General features: G+C 47.5%; 1 protein-coding gene across 5 annotated transcripts in view; it reads right to left on the bottom strand.

Moving 5' to 3' along the window:
- Positions 1-9042: 9042 nt before the first annotated feature.
- Positions 9043-13712, bottom strand: part of ABHD6 (abhydrolase domain containing 6, acylglycerol lipase) — a 55088-nt gene continuing 50418 nt past the window's right edge. For 3 of the 5 annotated variants that reach the window (XM_019024251.4, XM_019024252.4, XM_055383215.2), the window contains one exon: positions 9043-10191. In XM_019024251.4, coding sequence (XP_018879796.1) covers positions 10012-10191 — 180 coding nt within the window. In that variant the 3' untranslated portion in view covers positions 9043-10011. The remainder of the gene's footprint in view (positions 10192-13712) is intronic. The other 2 variants (XM_004034377.5, XM_004034376.5) reach the window with 1 other exon arrangement.

The following is a 13712-nucleotide window of genomic DNA, read 5'->3' as shown; positions in this document are numbered from 1 at the left end:
TAATCCAGCACTTTAGGAGGCCGAGGTGGGCAGAACACCTGAGGTCAGGAGTTCAAGACCAGCCTGGCCAACATGGCGAAACCCTGTCTCTACTAAAAATACAAAAATTAGCTGGGTGTGATGGTGCGCACCTGTAATCCCAGCTGCTCGGGAGGCTGAGGCAGGAGAATTGCTTGAGCCCGGGAGGCAGAGGTTGCAGTAAGCAGAGATCACGCCACTGCACTCTAGCCGAGATGACAGAGCAAGACTCTGCCAACAAACAAAACAAAACAAAACAAAAAAACAAAAAAAACCTTTTGTTTTTCAACTAAATTTTATATTAAAAAATCATTTTTGGACAGTGTCTCACTGTCACCCAGACTGTAATACAATAATGTGATCATGGGTCGCTGCAGCCTCAACCTCCCAGGCTCAACCGATCCTCCCACCCCAGCCTCCCAAGTAGCTGGGACTATAGGTGCATGCCACCATGGCCAGCTAATTTTTAATTTTTTTGTAGAAACAGGGTCTCACTATGTTGCTCAGGCTGGTCTTGAACTCCTAGGCTCAAGCGATCCTTCTGCGTTGGCCTCCCAAAATGCTGGGATTACAGGTGTGAGACACTGCACCATGCCTAAATTTTATCTTCTGAATAGGTACTGTAGGCTTACAGCATACATTTCAAATGACATAAAGGGATAAATATTAAAAAGTGAGTCTCCCTTCTACCTCTTCCCCTGTCAGCCTCTCCCCTCTCCAGGAGCAACAACTAGTATGAGTTTCTTAAGTGTCCCCTGAAAAATATGATATGGGGGCTTTTACCTCTTGACGATGTATCTAAAATTGCTCCAAATCAAAACACACAAGGCTGCCTCAGTCTTTTTTTCTTTTTTTTTGGAGACAGGGTCTTACTCTGTGGTCCAGGCTGGAGTACAGTGGTGCAAACATAGGTCACTGCAGCCTCAAACTCCTGGGCTCAAGTGATCCTCCTGCCTCAGCCTCCAGAGGAGCTGGGACTACAGGCATGTGTCACCACACCTGGCTAATTTTTTTAATTTTTATTTTTAGAGAGGGGATCTTGCTATGTTGCCCAGGTTAGCTGCCTCAGTCTTTATGAAAGTTACCCTGTACTGCATTGGGTGGAGCAAGTTAGTTCTTAAGAGGACCATTTCAGGCACCCTCTGTGTTTCAGAGCAAAGTTGTTGGGGTCGGTCTCTATTTTATGTCCCTGAAAGGTACGGCAGCCAAGAATGAGTTAAGTCCACACTTCCCCTCTGCTGTGTGGCTCCCCTCCCTGCCTTACTTATTGGTGCCAAATGGATTTTTCTAAAGCTGAGGAGCTTTCTCAACTTGGGGAAGAAAAGGCAAGAGAGAAGGGTCCAAGTGAGATTCCAGTCCCCCTGTTCTCCATTGATTTAATGGAAAACATACCCCCTATGTCAGCAGATTGTGGAGATAGGACAAAGGAAGTGAAAATGATCAGAAGTTAAAACCTGTGGAACTGTAGCCATTGTTTCTGTTTAGAGAATAAGATCACATAGTTTAGGGAGATTTGCCAAGTACCAGATAACTTGCTCACATTATTCCATCAACCATGCAATGTCACTATTATTACCACTTTTCACAGATGAATAAAATGAAGCTAAGTCATTTATCTAAGGTGGTGAGAGGCTCCAGAGCCTAAAAAGCTGCATTCCATCCCTCCTATGTGGAAGACCAGTCTGGGAGCTGCTCCTTTGAGGCAACTCAAGCGTCATCTCCAAACAAGAAACTGAAAAGCAGGCAGTGCTTTAGAATCCCTAGAAGCCAAGCCTGAGAGAGAGACCCTCACGGAAGTGATTTACTGGGAGATGGCCCCCAAGTGAAATCTGTAAGGGAGGAGGGAAGCAAGATAGGGCAGGAGAAGAAGCCAAGCAAAGATGTGGATTTGAAACCGGTCCAATCATCCCACAGAACTGATGCTTATGGTTTCTTTTGAGTATATGTAGAAATTGACCTTCTCATCTTAAAATATGAGAAGTTACATTTGTCTTATCTGAGTTCCTTTCTCAGTAAACCAACCATGAGGCTTCCCAGGTAGTATCAAGGAGCTGAAACTCACCAGATCACTGCATTTGGACAATGACAGTCCAGACCCTTCACCCTTCATGACTGCCTGTCTCCCACGACCTGCTTTCTGTTGACCAACTCCCCTTCCTTATCCTTCCCTGATTCCTGTTTTCCTGCATTTAGTTATATTTGTGCTGTATAAACTCCTAATTTTAGTCAGTCAGGGAGATGGATTTGAGACTGATCTCCCATATCCACAGCAGCAGCTCCCAAAGAAAGCCTTCTTCCCTGGCAATATTCATTGTTTCAGTGATTAGCTTTCTCTTTAGTGAGCAGCAGGACCTAGAAGCAACACTTGGTGTTTCAGTAACAGATTCAGCTGAGTCTATCCTCAGCTGGATCCCATGGGGAGTCCTGGAGCGTAAATGATACTAAGGAAGCTTCTAGGCTTTGAGGCAAGGGGGCCAAGCCTTCTATAGGTGTCATTGGCTGCTACCTATAGGGTTGCCAGATTTAGCAAATAAAAACATAGGATAGGCCAGGCACAACAGCTCATGTCTGTAATCACAGTGCTTTTGGAGGCTGAGGCAGGAGGATTGCTTGAGCCCAGGAGTTCTTACCCGTATGTATGTGTGCAAATGCACAGAAATCCCAGTGGACTGACTGATGGGGTAGGGTGGGGCTGTGCAGAGGGTGTAAGAGACTTTCATTTTTTCAGCAATCTTTTTGTTCGATTTTTTTTTTTTGAGACAGAGTTTTGTTCTTGTTGCCCAGGCTGGAGTGCAATGGCACAATCTCAGCTCACTGCAACCTCCGTCTCCCAGGTTCAAGCGATTCTCCTGCCTCAGCCTCCCAAGTAACTGGGATTACAGGCATGCACCATCACACGGGGCTAATTTGTTTTTTGTTTTTTGTTTTGTTTTGTTTTGTTTGAGTCGGAGTTTCGCTCTTGTTGCCCAGACTGGAGTGCAATGGCCCGATCTCTGCTCACCTCCACCTCCTGGGTTCAAGCAATTCTCCTGCCTCAGCCTCCAGAGTAGCTGGGATTACAGGCATGCGCCACCACGCCCGGCTAATTTTGCATTTTTAGTAGAGACAGGGTTTCTCCATGTTGGTCAGGCTGGTCTTTAACTCCCGACCTCAGATGATCTGCCTGCCTCGGCCTCCCAGAGTGCTGGGATTACAGGTGTGAGCCACTGCGCCTGGCCTAATTTTGCATTTTTAGTAGAGACAGGGTTTCTCCATGTTGGTCAGGCTGGTCTTTAACTCCCGACCTCAGATGATCTGCCTGCCTCGGCCTCCCAAAGTGCTGGGATCAGGTGTGAGCCACCGCGCCCGGCTGTTTGATTTCTTTTAAAGTGACAGCATCATTTTGGTAACACTAATAATTATTAAATAAAAAATCAGGACCTGCTACTTACATAGTTAGGCACAAGAGGGAGCTGTGGACCACACCTATCTGTTTGTTTTTTCTCTGCAAAAACAAGCAAAAATACAGAATTCCCAGTGAAATTTGAGTTTCAGATAAACAATGAGTGAGACATCTTTATAGTAAAAATGTATTTGTTGTTTATCTGAAATTAACATTTAAATGGGCATCCCGTATTTTATCTGGCAACACTTGGACATAAGAAGAGAAAAGGTATAGCTTCGCAGGCATCTCCAGTCATCTGAGGGTAGCTCAGCTGGGCAGCCAACCCAGCAGGTGGGGAGTGGATGCAGCAGTCAGTAAAGGGGACCTGGGAAGGACATAAGCACACCCCTTTCGGGCAGGAACTCTGGGGGCAGTGCACCAGACAATGGTAAAACAGACTAAAAGCCCTTTCCTAGACCATCAAAACCACCCCCATCACCCAGGGAACAGCAAGACAGCCTGGTCCCCTGCCCCAGCACCCACCCCTCTGCCAGCAGCTACTGGAGGGCATCTTTTCTCCTTCAGTCATTCCCCTGCTTGTCTGGGGGTTATAGCTGGAGCCATGCTGTTTAACTATGTCTCACCCAGCATTTCTGAACCGTATTTAAATGACGGAGGAAACTTTCCTTGGAAGTGATCTTAGAAATCTCCCTCCTAAAAAAATGGCTCCAGGGCCCCAGGAAGGGAGATTTTGGGGAGGGGATAACCACCCTGTAATAAAGCAGCCCGTTTCTGGAGGGGCCTTAAATCCTTTCTTCAAATTCAGAGACCTTCTCCTGGGGGTTCAAAGAGGTCCTTACAAAGAGATTTGCACCCCGTTTTCTCTGGAGGACTCTGCATCCTTGTTATAGGAACCTGGGGGCTCTATGGGTTTGGACCTAGAAGAGCTCCAGGGAAAAGAGCAGGAGGAGTGGGCAACAGTAATGTCTAGCATAGCCCCAATTGTGTTATGAAAAAAAATCCACAAAGCCAACCAGTTTTACACTGCTTACCCGTATGTATGTGTGCAAATGCACAGAAACCCCAATGGACTGACTGTTGGGGGAAGGGTGGAGCTGTGCAGAGGGTGTAGGAGACTCTCCTTTTTTAAGCAATCTTTTTGTTTGATTTCTTTTAAAGTGACAGAGCATCATTTTGGTAACACTAATAATTATTAAATAAAAATCAGGACCTGCTACTTACATAGTTAGGCACAAGAGGGATCTATGGACCTATCTGTATGCTGCGCCTTCCACGCTGGAAGAAAAAAATGCTTCCTCAGCCCACCCCCAAGGCAGGAGAGCCGGACCTAGAAAGCAGGCTCCCATCCCTTATCTGAAATCCTAAAAAAAAAACTGGAAACCAAGTATCTTCATCCAGCGCCAATGCTTAATCTGAACTAAGGTGAGGCTTACAGCTTTTGTCCCACTTACTGTGGCTACACATACATTGCATGGCAGAAATACAAATGCATTTATTTGACCATGTGTGGTGGCCCCAGACCCTGCAGAGAGCATCACATGATACATGGTATACACACTGTGATACCTTTCCAGGTCAGAACGCTTCTGAATTCAAATCACGTCTGGCCTGAGAGCTTTGGGGAGGGGTTGTCTTGGCAGCCACCTTTCCAGTTGTCCTTCAGGAAGTCACCTGCCCCCGACCCAGCCAGCTTTGGCCTTTGGTCATTGGAATTGTTACCCCCTTACTGCCCCTACGAACTCTTCCTTCTTCTACCCCCTGCTGCAGCTCCTGGTGTGGCCTCAGATGCCTGTTCATTGCCTTGAGGATTTAAAGACCCTAAGATCCAGAAACCAATGAAGGGAAGGTTCCTCCAGGAGCCAAGAGAGAGGGACTGTCCTGTTGCTGAAAGGAGACCCAAGCAGTCACCTGTCCTCTCCCTCTGTCCCTCTGCCAGACTAGGCTGATGATGGTCACAAGACTCTCCTCCCACTGCCAGCACAGGCAACCCCAAGTCCACACCCTGGTTGGTACCAGCCGCAGGGAGCAAATACTGGGCCCCAGAGCCCTGCAGCAGCTGGGGACACCAGAAGAGCCAGCCCCAGGACTGTCACCTGGCAGGTAATTTGAGGATATCTCCACTGCCCTATCTGTGACCAGCCCCGTCCCTCTAAAAAAACCCTCTACTTTTTTGTCTCCTTTCAGGAAATGGAGAAGTTGCAAGAACAGCACCCAGTTTGGGGTTGGGGAGGGAGAAAAGGCTGATGAGAAGGTCCAGTCTGTGGTTGAAGGGTGATGCTGGAAGAGCTGAAAGGTGATGGCTCCTCCAAAGCAGAAGGCTGGGGCCTGCACGTGTTAAAATCTGCAGCCACCATTTTAGAACGATGGTAGTTACCTAAGCAACCCATGGTCCTAAGAACAATATCCAGGGCTTGGAAAGTAAATAAGGGGGCCTACATTCAGCATTTATTATAAATATTAGACCCGAAATGTGTTTGAAGGCAGGTATAGCCCCTGGCCAGTAAGCAATCCCTTTAAAAGATGCCTGGGCAGACCCCAGCAGAGCTTCAGGGCTGGCTTCTGAAGCAGCAGCTAGGAGCAGTCACATTTTTTTTTCTTTTCTTTTTTTTTTTTTTTTGAGACAGAGTCTTGCTGTGCTGCCCAGGCTGGAGTGCAGTGGCGCAATCTTGGCTCACTGCAACCTCCACCTCCCGGGTTCAAGCAATTCTCATGCCTCAGCCTCCTGAGTAGCTGGGACTACAGGTGTGCACCAACATGCCTGGCAAACTTTTTGTATTTTTAGTAAAGAAGGGGTTTTGCCATGTTGGCCAGACTCGTCTTAAACTCCTGATTGCAGGTGATCCAGCCGCCTCAGCCTCCCAAAATTCTGGGATTACAGGCGTGAGCCACTGCGCCTGGCCAGGCCACATCTCTTGACTGCTTTCCATGCTAGACCCCAGAGAGGCAATGAGACTGAGCCGAGACTTCTCCCAAAGGAGAATATTGTTGGGAACAAAGAACACTCATATCCAGAGTATGGGGGCAGGGAGAGGATATCAGCAAGGTGAACGAGCCCTTCCAAAGTAGATGACACACCAGTCCTGGTTGTTAAAGAGGCTGGAGTGGAGGGGGCAAGCTGTCCCTGGATATGTCCTTAGCAGAATGATGTCGGAATCCAGGTGGGTTCTGTTTCCTGTCCAGCAGGAGGCTGGGCAGTTGGAAGTCCTTAACTATGATGAATGAACAACCGGGTGACCTTCTTCAACGGGGGCTCAAGCCAGGAGGTGTGGCCCCAGCAATCTATGGCTGAAGCTGCCACACACTGGCCTGGTCTGGGTGAGCCAATGGGGCCCCAGGTGGATTGGTAAGGTATGTGGGACAGCTCCTGCCTGAACAGGTAAAAGCAGTGTTTTCACATGTTACCTTGAGTTATATACTGAGAGGCTTCCCTCTCCTCATAAGCTGTGTGACCTTGGACAAAATATTTTACCACTCCATGCCTCAGTACCTCTGCTGAAAAACTGGCACGGGGTCATACGTACAGGGCTCCGTGAAAACACTTAGAATAGCCCCTGGCACATAGTTTAGTCCTCCAGCCTGGCCTGACATACGTTCTGAGAATTTCCTCTGGGCAAAGCAACAAGAATACTCACTGGGGCTCAAATGGAAGATACAGGCTTACACAGGCAGTCTCATCAGTTTGATGCATTTGTTACATCACTCACTCCTAGTGTTACCTCTGTCCAGGACAAGGAGCCCAGACTGACTGCAAACTGAGTTCTCACCACTGCTTGTCCTTCTTCAACACCTGACCAGGAGGGTCTGCCCACAGCGGCCCTGAAGGCCCCAACTCCAGGCAGTGAGATGGAGAGACCAGCTGCAGCTGTGATTCCTGGGGCTATCTATTGTTATTTCAGAAGTTCCCGGCAGTCTTTCAGGGGGTGCTGTGATGAATGAGTACTTTCTTCTTCCCGACCGTCATCAAAGGCACACACCATAGAGCCCAGGGGGTGTGTGGCAGGGGGGACTCAGAGCTGGCAGTAACCAGCAGGCTTGCTATAGTCACAGAGGCAGGAAGTGAGGCACAAGAGTCTTCCGAGTGCACCCAGAATTGCAGCACCAAGCGAGAACCTGAAAACCCACCTTAGAGTTAAAAATGACTCTTTCATACTCTCTGCTCACAACTTGCAGTCAGTGCTTTCTGGTGATAGCAGAGGAGATGGAAGCTGTGTCCAGCTGCAGAACCTGCCTACTGTCCTTCCGGGTTCGGATGGACGGCACACACCCTGCCTGAATGACCCCATGGTAGGCACAGTTCAGGGACTGCTTTTGATGTCATCTTTAGCTGGTATTCAACCCAGAGCATAAGAATTCCTGTATCCTGTACGGTTTCTGATCTGAGGTACTTATCCCAGGTCTGGGGCTTCCTCACTGATCCTGAGGAAACCATCTCTCATCACCTAGGCCCACCAACACTGAACCCCTCTCCCATTATGCTCAGAATTCTTGGTGAATATAGGAAATTGGAACAAATAAAATGTCTAATATCTACTTTCTTTTCTACTTCATTGATTTTTGTTTTTGTCTGTGTTTCTTCCCTCTATTTTGCTCTGGCTTTGATACTATTTCTTTTCTCATTTCTTGAGCTAGAAGCTTAATTTATTGATTTTTCTTTCCTTTTTTCTTTCTTTTTTCTTTTTTTATGAGATGGGGTCTTGCCATGTTGCCCAGGCTGGTCTCAAACTCCTGGGCTCAAGCAGTCCTCCCGCCTTGGCCTCCCAAGGTGTTGGAACTACAGGTGTGAGCTACTCCACCTAGCCTCTTCCCTTCTAATATACGTATTGAAGCCTATAAATTTCCCTCTGAGGCACTGCTTTAGCTGCATCCCAGCTTGATGTCATATTTTCATATCTTCTTCTTGTTTTTAAGCTCTAAGTTCCATTCTTCTCTGGTAAACTGAAATATTCAAACACAGTCCTGAATTCAGATTTAAACTATAAAGTTTATCTCACTTTATTCCCAGAATGACTTGGCTGTAGATTTTCTGTAAAAAAAAAATTGGAAAGAGTGAAGCTCCTGGGGAGTTTAGGGCTCCTAAATCCTACAGAAGAGAGTCAAAAAGAATAGTTTGATGACTCTTGCCTTTTGTTTTTGATATACAATTTCCAGTGAATTATTATTATATTATTTTGAGATGGAGTTTTGCGCTTATTGCCCAGGCTGGAGTGCAATGGCACAATCTCGGCTCGCTGTAACCTCCGCCTCCCGGGTTCAAGCGATTCTCATGCCTCAGGCTCCCAGGTAGCTGGGATTACAGGTATGTCCCACCACGCCCAGATAATTTTTGTATTTTTAGTAGAGATAAGGTTTTTCCATGTTGGCCAGGCTGGTCTTGAACTCCTGGCCTCAAGCAATCGACCCACCTCGGCCTCCTCAAGTGCTGGGATTACAGGCATGAGCCACTGCACCTGGCCTTTGATATACAATTTCAACTGGATAAAAATTGCAAACATGATTCCTTAAAACTAATAAATCATCCATGCAAAGACTTCCAAAGCCTGTCAAACAAGCCTTATTTTAAAAAACACATTTTAAAGTTAACAGAAAATCTGCCAACATTGTACCTAATTAGGAGTTCAGAAATAGAAACCACCTGCATGTTGCTGATCTAGACTTATTAAATTTATTTCATGTCATTGTGGTCACTTTTACAGCTGTTTAGACTTATTTTCAATCACATTACTCTTCACAGAATTCACAGAATTCATTAACAAACTAGTATGTTACATCCAAGGGTTCTTAGTAGCACACTGAAATAGAAAAGAGGCCCACGAGTTGTTGCTTGTGTGTGGAACCTGAGTCTGATTACTTAGACAGATGTCTAGAACATTATTGCTTTATTAGGCCTATTTTTAAAAATAATAAATTATTCCTAGGAAACCCACCCTGCCAGGTGCTCATTCTGCGACTGCTGTGGGTTCACTCAGAACATACCTGACTGGTGGGTGCTGAATGAACCTCCCACCCATGTACCCTGCTGCTCCGGACGCTCCGAGGGCTGGAGCAATGCCCCTCCATGCGTGTAAACATTTTCTACAGCTTGCCACTTTCCTCCCTGGTCTTGCAGCCAATGGGCTGCAGTCATACATGGGTCTCTATGTAAAACTTAAATTAGACCTAAACTACAGGGTTCGGCGAATCAGGACTAATGCTCCTATAAAAGCCACTGCCCATGCAAGGGAATACACCTGATGCAACAAAAATATCTTGAGTCTCCAACTATAAGGAATGTCTCAAAGAAAATGTCCTTGATTTAATTATGGTCCAAGGTGGCTGCTTTGCACAAGCTTGTCAGTGATATGAACTTGAAGACTTCACGGTAGATTTCATGGCTGGGGTTTCTTATTTTGTTCCATATGAGTTTCTATTTTGTGAAAAATATCTTGGAGGTTTTCGCGTGGTCCCCAAAGCTCTGGGGAATCGTGAATACCAGGGATAAGGGACGGGCTTCCTCAGGGTCACTGGCGCTCCGACCGCATTTGGGGCAGGATCCCTGAGAGTGGTGGCTGCGTCAGACTTGGGGGATGGGAGCAGATGCTGTGTGCAGAATGCAGGCTGCAGTCGGGGCCTCAGTCCAGCTTCTTGTTGTTGTCTGTGTTGTGCACAGAAGCTAAAAAGTCGATTATAAGCTTGGCTGTCTTCCTGGGTCTTTCCATCACTACCGAGTGCCCACAGTTTTCCAGAAGCTCCACCTGGCAGTTGGCAATTGACTTGGCCAACATGTCTGCCCCAGACACATCCAGCACCTGCTGGGCAAGAAAGGGAGCTGGATGATACACAAAGATCCAGACACCCACATGTGCACTCTGTGGACAGAACTTCCACCAAGGCCTGGCAGGGGTCAGTGGGGCAGGAGGATGTGAATTTTAGGACCAAGTCCCTTTGGTGTTGGGGCTTGTGGCTGTCTGAATGGAAGTAACCATGATGCCTCCTGTTTTATTCTGCAACTCTGTGCCAGGAGTTGGGCTGATCTCAGCAATACTGAGGTAGAAAACAAATGTTCCTTGCCCTTGAGGAGGTTATGGTATGGTGGGGAAGTCAGAGAGCACAGGGGATGAGCAGGGTCGAGGGAAGACCTCGTTCCTGAGTCCTGGGAGAGCAGAAAGGGGACAGGGGAGGAGCATTCACGGATGTGGGAATGGCACAGGTTGGGAGATCATGGCGAGTGCAGGGGCCACCAAGGAGCACGGCGGCTGAGACACCAAGCACATGGGCAGTGGGGGTGGCATGGTGGGGAGAAGGGGCAGAGAGGAGGGCGCTGCTCCTACAGCCACACGGACCATGGGGAACCACAGGCTGTGTTAAGGTGAGTGACTTGATCAGGCTGGCCCTGTGGCTGGTTAGGGCAGCCCAAGCTGTAGGAAGGATGCAAGAGGGGAAGGCTAATTATCACAAGCTGGGGGTATCTCTTTATTTTTTGAAACGGAGTTTCACTCTTTCGCCCAGGCTGGAATGAAGTGGCGCGATCTCAGCTCACTGCAACCTCCGCCTCCCAGGTTCAAGTGATCTGCCTCAGCCTCCCCAGTAGCTGGGATTATAGGTGCCTGCCACCATGCCCGGCTAATTTTTGTATTTCTAGTAGAGATGGGGTTTCGCCACGTTGGCCAGGCTGGTCTCCAACTCCTGAACTCAGGTGATCCACCTGCCTCAGCCTCCCAAAGTGCTAGGATTACAGGCCTGAGCGACCGCACCCAGCTGGAGGTCTCTTTGAAGGTCCTCTGGGGATCCCCAGAGCTGTGTGTTTCTTGGCTCTAACTTCTGCAGATATGGGGAATGCTTTTCCAACATGAAAGCCAGAACTTTTCCAGGGCTGACCCTTTTCAAACAACTCATTTCCTCTCCTTTTCCTCTGGGTTCCCAGCTACTATGCCAATCCACCTCCATCTTTTTCCCCAACATCCTCCCTCAGAAGTGGATCCACATTCACTCCCCTTCTCTTAGCTACCTTTACCTTCAATTCATCCTAGACAAGAGGGCCCCTCCTCCCCATCCTTAACGGCAAAAGCAAAAGCCCCAACAAACTCAAGCACCTTCTGTGTCTTTGCTCTATTCTCACCAACTCAAATTATTAAAACCAAGATTTTCTGCCCACTGGGGAGTTAAGGTAAGAGGATGCCTCAGTCAAGGAAAAGAGTCCTGCAGGGCATCCCTGGACCAGGAAAAGGAACAGCTAATGGGGAGCTTAACAGCTAATTCCAGCCAAGGAAATGGAAACCTCTGCCTTGTCACTCACTCACAGCTAAGGCTGCCACGGCAACCCACTGAGCAGGAATAACACCCAGCTACTGTGGAAACACTCAGAAGAAACGCAGATGCAGTCAATAGGTGAAAACAGCATGAAAAAGTGGAAACTCCCAACTGAGTATCTTTTTTTGTTTTTTTGAGACAGGGTCTCGCTCTGTTGCACAGGCTGGAGTGCAGTGGCACGATCGTGGCTCACTGCAGCCTTGACCTCCCGGGCTCAAGTGATCCTCCCACCTCAGTGTCCCCCAGGTAGCTGGGATGACAGGTATGCACCATCGTGCCCAGCTAAAACTGAGTGTCTATCCTGGAGAGAGATCAGAAACCACAACTCACAGGCAAAAATACCCATATGAGCTGCTGGCTTTGGCACTGTTTGCTGGTTAGCATTACAAATCCATCATTCTCCGTGGCCACCCAGAGGTATGTGCAACTACTGAACGACCCCCTGATGAGATATGCACATCTGTGGGAACCATTTCAGCAATTTCCTAGATAGAATATTCATATAAATGGTCAAAAACTTTTCCTGGGCTGGGTGTGGTGGCTCACACCTATAATACCAGCACTCTGGGAGGCCGAGGTGGGAAGATCTCTTGAACCCAGGAGTTCGAGACCAGCCTGGCCAACATAGTAAGACCTCATCTCTATAAAAAATAAAAAATTACCCGGGTGTGGTGGCGCATGCCTGTAGTCCCAGCTGCCTGGGAGGCTGAGGTGGGAGCATTGCTTGAGCTCAGGAGGTTGAGGCTGCAGTGAGCTATGATTGAGCCACTGCATTCTAGCCTGGGTGACAGAGCAAGAACCAGTCTCAGAACAAACAAACAAACAACCCCCCCGCCCAACAAAAAACAAAAATCAAAACCTTTTCCTGCATTGCTTCACACCAGGGCTAAAACTATGGCACAAAATTTAAGTGCCAAAAAACTCATAAATTAAGAGAAAATATTTTAGTGCAGTATGTTAAAAAACATTAATGGAAAAAGGCACATGATGAACAAAATATCAAAATCATAAATACAGACAGGATCTGACCCTGCACCTGCATGACACATCTCTCTCATCTCACCCTTGTCTTGGGCCTGTTATGCACTATAAGGGTAGGTAGATGATAAATTGCTGGAAGGCAGGGATCCTGGCTGTCTTGGTCCCTACTGTATCCTCAGGGCCTAATACAGTGTTAGGCACATACTAGGTGCTCAATAAATGCCTGTTAACTGGCTTAAATGTGTAGTCAGTCAGTTAGTGGGTTTATCCCTTCACTAGTTGGTTTGTTCACTCAATTTCTCACTTGTTTGCTCACTCACTGTGTACTCTGGGTCTCCTGCATACCAGGCACGGTGCTGGCAGGGAGAAGGGACATAAAGAATAATAGCCTGTCTGTCTCTAGATGGCCCTCCCATTTTGATGGACTGAACATAGAGGAGCGATGCTTGAAATGAAGCATGCAGAAACCCTCTCAGGAAGGGCTGCCATGTTTGGGTGTACAGGTTGTATACAGACCAAATCCATCATTCACAAAAATGACAATGCACATGGCTCCCCCTACAGCTGTGCAGTATAGCAGTCAGGCTACAGGGGTCCAAAGAAGAAGGAGGCTGAATTTGGCCTGGTAGGGGCGGGTGCTGTGACACCAAATGTTGATGACAGAGCAGGAAAAGAGCCAGCGAGCTTGGGAGGCAAAAGGCTGTGAAATAAAAGACTCCCTGAAGCCTCTGCTATTTGGCCTGTGTCCCAGGGACAGTCCACAAAACACATGAAGGATCTGATCGTATTTATAGCAAGCCCACAGAATGTTAGGCTCTTTTTCTGGAATGAAACGGACTTCTGAGTCTGGGAAAAAATTCTGGACCATGCATGTTCTGCCACCAACAGAGGCAAAGGACATGAGCAGTCTAATCTAATACCAGCTAACCTAATCATTTACTTTTTTGCAACTGGAAGATCACTTTCATACATATTATTTCATTTGAGCCTCAAAATAACCCTGGTACTAGAAGTTTCAGAAACCCTTAATTTAGAGGGGCTG

This window comes from Gorilla gorilla, chromosome 2 (assembly GCF_029281585.2).
Source record: "Gorilla gorilla gorilla isolate KB3781 chromosome 2, NHGRI_mGorGor1-v2.1_pri, whole genome shotgun sequence".
NCBI classification, from domain to species: Eukaryota; Metazoa; Chordata; class Mammalia; order Primates; family Hominidae; genus Gorilla; species Gorilla gorilla.
Note: the sequence above shows the minus strand (reverse complement) of the source record. Positions and strands in the feature narration are given on the sequence as shown.